An 8,831-nucleotide genomic window follows, 5' to 3' on the forward strand; every position below is an offset into this window, starting at 1 on the left:
CTTGGCTATTGTGAACAGAGCTGCGATGAACATAGGAGTGCAGGTACCTCTTTGACATGATGGTTTCCATTCCTCTGGGTATATACGCAGCAGAGGGATTACTGGATCATATGGAAGATCTATCTGTAGTTGTTTGAGAAACCTCCATACTGTTTTCCATAGCGGTTGTACTAACTTACAGTCCCACCAACAGTGCAGAAGTGTTCCCTTCTCTCCACAGCCTCACCAGCATTTGTTATTAACCATCTTTTTGATTATAGCCAGTCTAACTGGCGTGAAGTGGTATCTCAATGTGGTTTTAACTTCTAAGAGGTAACAACACTTAGTGGAAATCTTGACAAATGAGCAAGAGTTAGCCAGGAAAAGAAAAAGAGAGAAGTTCAGGCAAAGGGAATAGCTGTGCAAGGTTACCACAGCAAAATAGAGCATGGCATACTTGAAAACTACAAATAGTAAGAAATGGTTGGAAATGAGAGTGGAGGTGGGGCACATGGGACAGGTAAGCAGAAGAGAAGCTACAGGTACACATGGATCAGCTAAGAAGGGCCTTCTGTGCCAAAAGAATTTTTTTTTTTTTGACCAGTGAAGGGATGGCAACCCTTGGCACGGTGTTGTCCACACCACGCCCAGCCAGTAAGCACATCGGCCATCCCTATATAGGATCTGAACCTGTGGCCTCAGCGCTACCAGCGCCACACTCTCCCGAGTGAGCCACGGGGCTGACCCCCAAAAGAATTTTTAGACGTTCTAAAAATGGGAAAATGATAAAATATATCTAGGAGAATGATAGATAACATATTCAGAGGAAAAGGAAATAAAATCAATTTAGTTTATATTGTCAGTAACTTCCTGGGGTACTCTAGGCATTCAGGACAGGATTCTGGGTAGTGAGATTTCAAGGCAGTAACAGACACCCCACCTGCGGAGGTAGGTTATGGGTTTCCTTCAATTCAAACAGTTGGTTGGCATTGTAATGTGGGCAGCTCAACCCCAAGACATGCCCGGATCTTGGCATCCCAGAACGTATGGCAAGAAGAGGGGAGCACCACCCAACAGATAACGGCTCAATAGGATGAGATGGTAAGTGGGGACAACTGGTCTGGCTGCTGTGGATAATGGTGGCCAGGTGGCCCAATGCCCAATATTTAAGCTCTGCATAAGCACAGACATGGTTCAAACAACTGTTGGTGGCAAGAAGTTCCAGTGTGTGAGGCATGCTGATGAGGGATTCCAGAAGTGGTCCAACTTGGAAGTCAGAGAGATGTGGTCAGCATTTTGAGATCCGCCCTTATGCAGCATAACTACTTCCAGTAGCTGGAGAGGCACTTTGTGCTGCAACTATGCAGATGCTTTCAATTTCCTGAATTCGTCATGCTCTCTGACCTTTGGATCTTTATTCATGCTGTTTCTTCTGCCTGGAATCTCCTCCAACAATTTATCCTTCTCTTGCCAACAAGAACTTACCATGCCTTTACAACCAGCTATTTATATATCTTGTCTCCTCCCCTAAATCATATGCTCCATGAGGATGGGGCTTGTCTGTTTCATTTGCCACTTCATCCACAGTATATAATGCCCAACATATAGCAGTTTCACAATGAGTACTTGTTGAATGAATCACTGAACAAACTAAAGAGAAAGAAGCTAGGGTAAGATCAAGCCCATGACCTGGAGCTGTAGTGAACAACTAGGATTTAGCGCTCTGGTTCTAGAGGAACACTAGTATCTTCTTCTGGGTAACTGTGAAGCATTTGAATGGGTGGGGCCAACACCGAGGGCAGCAGAGAGTACTGTGATGATTCAGGGTACTTGAGGTCCCAGGGAAGGTTATACACAAAAGGAAATTTGAGTCACACTGGGATTAAGCTATAATAACTAGAACTCCTGAATGTGGAAGACACAGACATAATTCCCAGCCCCACAAGTGAAGCTGTCATTGGATGTCCTACCCCTGCAAAGCAAAGGTGGCCCATGATGTGGTCTGAAAATAGATCCTATCAGTAGATCCAGTCACAGGAAGTTAAGCAGAGAAAGGACATGAAGATTGAGAGGCAAAGAGAAACCACACAGAGAATTACGATTGTTACTTTTATCTAATTAGGCTGATATTTCATAACGCTAAAGAATGTGAGGGTAAAATTTAAAACATAATCAAATGGTTTGGAGACCTATAAAAAGGCATGATTTGTATGCAGTCCCCAACAGAGAACAGGATGACACTTTTGTCAACCTGGATTCACCACTTACCTCTGGTTAGTGAGCTTTCTGGTCCTCAATGCCCACATCTGCTAGATGGCATAATGTATGGGAAGTGGCTAGTGCAGGGCTTCACACACGGTAGACCCAATAAGTAGCACCTGTTGTAAATGCTGGCACCAGGACTCAAACTTCAGTGAAATGCCAGAGGGTCCAGTGTCTGAAGGAAGTGCCATGTCACTCGTTCTGTCTATTCTCCTCCCCCCACCACACATACCTTCTCACACACACACACAATCGCCAGAAGATTCTCTGAGGTTTTCTTCAAGTGAGGGAAAGACTGCTAACCATCTACCAAGGGGCACATGTCTATGAGCCTACGCGCTGCACACTAAATCAGTAACAGTTGGGCATCCATATGTGTAATCTAACTTGGAAATTAGGGATGATAAGACATCGAGGACCAGACACTGCTATCTCCCAATTTTTGTTGGGAACCTCTCAAAACAATTTTTTCTTTAACTATATTAGGGTCTTTAATCCTGGCTGCACATCAGAATCACTTGGAGTCCTTTTTAAAAAGTATAACACTGAGATTCACTCCCAAGCCAATTAAATTAGAAACTCCTGGGAATGGAGCTCAAACTTGGGGGTTATTTCTAAAAGTCATCAGGTGATTCTAATGAGCTAATTCAAGTGTAGTGGCCTGTGGCACCACAGCACTGGCATCACTTAATAGCTTGTTTAAAATGTAGGATCTCAGGCTCCACCCCAGACTGAATCAGAGTCAAAACTGACTTAGAATCTACATTTAAACGAAACTCAGGGTGATTCCAAATCACATCAAAGTTTGAGAAGCAACAGCTGATATCAGCGATTCTCAACTCTGGCCACACAATGTAATTATCTAGAAGACTTTTTTTTAAATGCAGATTCTTGGGCTATACCCACTGAGACTTTAATTTAATTGGTTTAAGGAGGACCCAGCATCAGCGTTTTGAAAAATCACTGCTGGGTCTATTGACTTACTTTGAAAGCAGCCAGCATTGAGAACCATGATACTATGTAGGCAAAGCCTCATTGATAAGTTGAATTCTCCGCAAGGAATGCCTTCACAAAGGGGACTGTGAAAGATGAGGTTTAACAACATTCTGTTTCCTTTCTCCATGATTACTTCAAATTGGTACAAATAACACATTCAGTCTAACACGGGCTATTCTAGCAACATGTTTAAGAAATGTCTAGTTCATATGTCTCTTTTATAAACATCTATGTAAATTTGTATTTTCTATTTTCTCCTTTTCTAACTTTTATAATTACTAGCTCTCTTTGCATAATGACAATACCAAGCTGGAATATGCTACTCTTAGGAACATGACTCATATTCGAGTTTTACTCAGTGTAAATCATTTTAAATATTTATATTAAAACAAACATGGAAATATTATAGGATAGAATATACATTTCTTGTGAGTTCTACAGATAAAACACAAGATTTCAAAGAAATTTTGCTCTTTTAGCAGGCACTTCAGGCTATGTCCCAGACCTCTAGTGGAATGGATTTATTCTCCATCTGCCCTTGGGACTAGTTTAGGGGGAAAGTTTGAAGAGCACTGAACCAATGGAATTATTTGAAATGTGACACTCTTAGTTGATTTGGTTGCAAATCCTCAGCAGTTGGAGCATCTTGGCTTATCTCAAATGCTAGGAATACTGTAACATTTGTCACTTCAATCCCAGCCAAGGGTCAAATGCTGTATCACACATGGAAGCTAAAATAAATTCTAAAGGTTGTTTTTGTGGTTGACTTAACTTTATTCACATGATAGCTATAGGGGCTGACAAAGATTTCCTCTAACATTTCTTCTGACAGGTTGAATTAGGGTTTGGTTGCAGACAGCGTGGGTTGAAAGGGATATGTGATGAGACAGATCAGGGGCTCGTTACATCCTACATCATCATGAATCCAGTTTAATTTTAACCTTGTGGCTTGTCTAACACATTTGCAGCAAGAGTTGGAGAATAAATCTAATGCTCACTGGCAAGCACTTGACAGCCCTTGAGAGCAGCATCTTTAAAAAACACAAGATCAATCCTAGTGCTGGGACAAGTCAGACATTGTGAGTGCAGGTCAGAGGTGCCTTGGGGTGCCAAGAATGGCATCCCACAACAATGACAGCAGCGCAATCTCAGGGCATACAGCAGGCAGCTCTGGAGTGTCTCGGTCAATCCCAGGAGTGTGGCATGGCCTCTCAGGACTGATAGGACCTCACAAGGAGCCATATAAGGATAACCGTAATCAGGACAACGGTGAAGTTGAGACACAGCTCCCGGGTGGATCGCTCCATTCTCAGAGTGGCTTGGTGAGAATGTCAGGCAGACTTCTGAGGACACACTGAAGACTTCTGCTTGTCCTCACCTCCTAACAGAAAGGAAGAAAGAAAACACGGGATTAGTGAGTGTTCCTATGAAACAACTCTTGTTCTTTCCTCAAAGGAAATAGAAGTGTTGTGGAAAAGAAAAGTATTGTGGGCTGAACTGTGTCCTCCCAAGAATTCGTATGTTAAAGACCTAGCCCCCAGTACCTCAGAATGTGACTGTATTTGGAGATAGGGTCTTTCAAGAAGTAATAAAGTTAAAAACGAGGTCATTATGTTGGGCCCTAATCCAATATGACTAATGGCCTTATAAGAAGAGATTAGGACACAGATTTGTACAGAGGGAAGACCATGTGAAAACACAGGGAGAAGATGGTCACTTGCAAGCCAAGCGAAGATGTCTCCAAAAAAACCAACCCTGCAGACACCTTGATCTCAGACTCTAGCCTCCAGAATGTCTTTGGGCTACTTCAACTCTTCCCTGCCAGCCAATCCTGAAGATTTTGGACTTGCCAGCTTTCACAATCACATGAGCCAATTCCTTAAAATTATATACACACACACTCTGTTGGTTATGTTTCTCTGAAGACCCCTGACTGATACAGAGAGCCTGGCTTCTCTGCCTGAAGTCATAAAGACCAACATTTTTGTCCTGATTTTTTCCTGTGATGATTGTGTTGATGCTCTTCATAAAATACAAAATATTACATTTTTGTCTCTTCAATTTCTGTGTTTTTGTGTGTGTGTGTGTGTGTTTGCTTTGCTAACTTAGAGTATCAGCAAGCAGGGTCACCAAAATAGAAAATGTTACAGTTTAGTATTGTTCTTGCTTTGAATTACATATACAAGGGTCACACCATAATCTTTCAGGTTACAGGCTGCTGTAGGTCTTCTTCCAACCCTGGAGAAAGCATGAAATTGTTTCAACAACTGCATGGCCTCTTACAAGCCCTGCATTGGGCACAGAGCCTACCGGGGTCAATCAAAAGTCCCTCACACAACGGGCACTCAGTCCAAAGAGCAAGTGTTAACCTTATGGGTACTTCTGTTTCAACAAGGGCTTGTGCCAGCTATTTTTAGTCAGGTCCAGGATGTGCCTAGATTGTAAACACTTCAAAGAGCAGGGATGGTATCTTCACAGTGTGTACAGATTATACATGCAGAAAATCATACTATAAAAACATATGTAACTCAGTCAATCAAATCATTACCTTCAGTGACCAGTGACATAGTATAATTGGCACTTTGCTTATGCAATCTAAATGAAATTAAAGATTTCTGCATTTTATATATTTTAGATAATTTTAGATAACTATATATCTATATTTTAGATATTTAGGAGAAAATCTACTATGAGTGAAAACGTTTGGCAGAAAGGGTGTTTTGTTTGTTTGCAAAGGGTGGGAGTTCAAGGGACTGAACGGGTTGTTAGCAAGCTTCTGGCCTGAATGGTATATTTAACCATCTAACCTGACTGAATTATTAATTGTAATTACTGTATTTATTGTTCTATCAGTGGACCAAATTATTAGTTGTATAAGTTTCAGCTGAATAATCATTTTTCATATTATTGTTAGACCTTAGTTTAAATATGGCCCATGATGACAGATTTATGTTTCATTTCCTTTTTAATACTTATCCATCTTTTGGCCATCAGCATGAAAGAAATAGTAAATTGCCAATGAAAATCTTTACAAAGATTTATTTGGAGGAGAAAGTTAACAGAAGAAAATAAATAGATAAAGGAAGAAGAAGGAATATGTCTGAATGCACATAAGAGCAACGGGTAACAGGACAGTCATGAGTCCAGTCAAGCAGCCTGGGGGCAAAGGAATGAGAGTCAAAGACAGGCTCTTCCTCATGAACTTAACAATGAAATCAAAAACTGGTCCAAATGCCCACTTATTTGGGTAAGTTCTCAAGAAATGCAGAGATATACAGAAAATATAAAACCCAGTTTATAACAATCAAAACGCCCTAATTTAGGGAGAGCGAAATAACTGTTTCACCAACTCTGCTTATTAGATTAAGCTCTTAAATAAATGAAATCATGGATAGGTGTCCAACTAGAACATACTCAGAAAACAAGGACAATGCTATGGAAAGCCGTTCCACAGCTCTGTTCATGTTACCTTCACAACAACTCGGGCAAATTATTGCGATTTTTATCATTCCCAAGATTACAGCTGAGAAACTGACTTTTAGAGAGAGGTTGTTTGTATAATGGCACATAGCAAGTTAGAGGTAGAACTAGGACTGGCAGAATAGAACTAGTTACTAGAATTGTGGCCACTCCACAGGAGTGATCGCTTATTACTACAACTATTTAGCCTGGCTAAACAAAGTTAATGTAAATGTTCAAACACTTTGGAAAAAAATTTGACATTTTTTTGTTAAGGTTGAAAATGCTCATTCCCTAATAGCAATTTCACTTCTACCCTAGGTACTCACGCACATATGCACCAGGAAACATATACAAGGATGTTCACAGCAACTTTTTTTTTTTTTAAAGATGACCGGTAAAGGGATCTCAACCCTTGGCTTGGTGTTGTCAGCACCACGCTCTCCAAAGTGAGCAACCGGCCATCCCTATATAGGGATCCGAACCCGTAGCCTTGGTGTTATCAGCACCTCACTCTAACGAGTGAGCCACGGGCCGGGCCTCACAGCAACATTTTTACAATAACCCCAAACTGGAAACAACTCAGATGTTCATCAACAGTAGAACAGATGATACATTGTGATTTATTCTTCTATTTGAGTACTATAGAGCAAAGAAAATATATAAACTCTAGCTACTCACAACAAGATGGGTGGATCTCACAAACATAATTGTTGGGTGAAAGAAGAATTTACAAAAGAAACACAGACTATGACTCCATTTATGCAAAGTCAGAAACAGGGAACTTAATCATATTGTTTAAGAATGCAGACACAAACGGTAAAACTATAAAGAAAGGTAAGGACAAGATGGGGCAGAAAGACAGAAGGGGGAAAGGATCAGGAATGGACTTCTGAAGTGCTGGCAATGAGCCATTTCTTGACCTGGGTGATAGTTATACTGGCATTGCCTTATAATTATTGTTTAAACTGTATATATTTATGCACACATATTTGTTAGTCATCTCTGAATGAACAGGCTACCCATCGCACTTCTTCCTTTCCTATGCTTTACCTCTTACTATTTCTTGCACTTTAATGGTGACCTTAAATATCTGTTGTTTTATGTGTTTTTAAATGAATAAAACATAAAGAGCTAAGGTGGGATTTTCTAATGAATCCAATTCAACCAACACATATACCAACTGTAAGGTGTGGACTTGACTTTGACACACATTTATATCCTTTAAGAAGAATGAACCAAAGTTAGGCAGAAATTCAGATCAGCAAAATTCTTTTTTTCTGCTGTTAACCCATAAAGATGGTTTTGGCTTCATTGTAAACCTTCTCTGGAGTCAAGTTCACGCCATATGATCCAAAGTGATTGCCATATGGATGAGCTAAAAATCAAAAAGGCTCTGAATAAATTGTACAGGAAGTTTGACACTGCTTTCTTTGAATGGAGACTTTGAGAAGACAGAAGACAGACTTTCTTCTATGATATGAAAAAAATGGTTTTAAATAGGAAGGGAGAAAATTGCCATGCAGAGGGAAAAAAAGGAAATCAGGAATCAATTCACTTTACATCTTAAGAAATACTGTATACAATGGGCATTGACTATTTCATTAAGAAATGTAAATATCTCTCTGCCTTTCTCTTTTGCAACTTGTCCCCCCCACCCCCACCCCACCCCCCACACACAATATGCTAGGCATAAAAATCCTGCTGTTACCTGAAGAGGGTCAAGGACACACCCTGGCTGCGGTAGGCTTCTCTTCGCTGTCTCCAACTTGAGCTCAAACTCCTGCTCCCCTCCCAGGCTGTCTGCACTCCTGGACTCTGGGCAAGCCCTAAAGTAGTCCAGGGGAGGTGGCAATCACTCTGATGTCACTGATGAAACATCTCGAAGGAACAACCTCCTAAGGTTCGAGGCTATTTGTGCTCAAGGGAACATAGAAATGTGTTGACTAAGATTGTTCCTTTGGCCGCTGATTTGTATTAACACCACAGGGACTTAAAAACCTGTTTCTAGTTGACTTTTAGTGCAATTGATGTGGATTTTAAATTTATCTTTTACATCTTTACAAGAATCTTTAGCATGTCTTTAAAACATCATAAACCAAGAGCGATAGACTAATTTTAACAAATCTATGCTG

The 8,831-nt window shown here is 40.6% G+C and overlaps 1 protein-coding gene across 1 annotated transcript; it reads right to left on the reverse strand.

Annotated features, from left to right (window-relative positions):
- Positions 1 to 3,990: 3,990 nt before the first annotated feature.
- On the reverse strand, positions 3,991 to 8,506 carry SLN (sarcolipin). Its single transcript, XM_008581193.1, has 2 exons — positions 8,408 to 8,506; positions 3,991 to 4,618 (listed from the first exon to the last, which is right to left on the reverse strand). Exon 2 carries the CDS (start codon positions 4,542 to 4,544, stop codon positions 4,449 to 4,451), a length of 96 nt encoding a protein of 31 aa, XP_008579415.1. The 5' UTR covers positions 4,545 to 4,618; positions 8,408 to 8,506; the 3' UTR covers positions 3,991 to 4,448.
- Between the last annotated feature and the right edge of the window lie 325 nt (positions 8,507 to 8,831).

This window comes from Galeopterus variegatus, unplaced genomic scaffold (genome assembly GCF_000696425.1).
Source record: "Galeopterus variegatus unplaced genomic scaffold, G_variegatus-3.0.2 Scaffold2291, whole genome shotgun sequence".
NCBI lineage: Eukaryota > Metazoa > Chordata > Mammalia > Dermoptera > Cynocephalidae > Galeopterus > Galeopterus variegatus.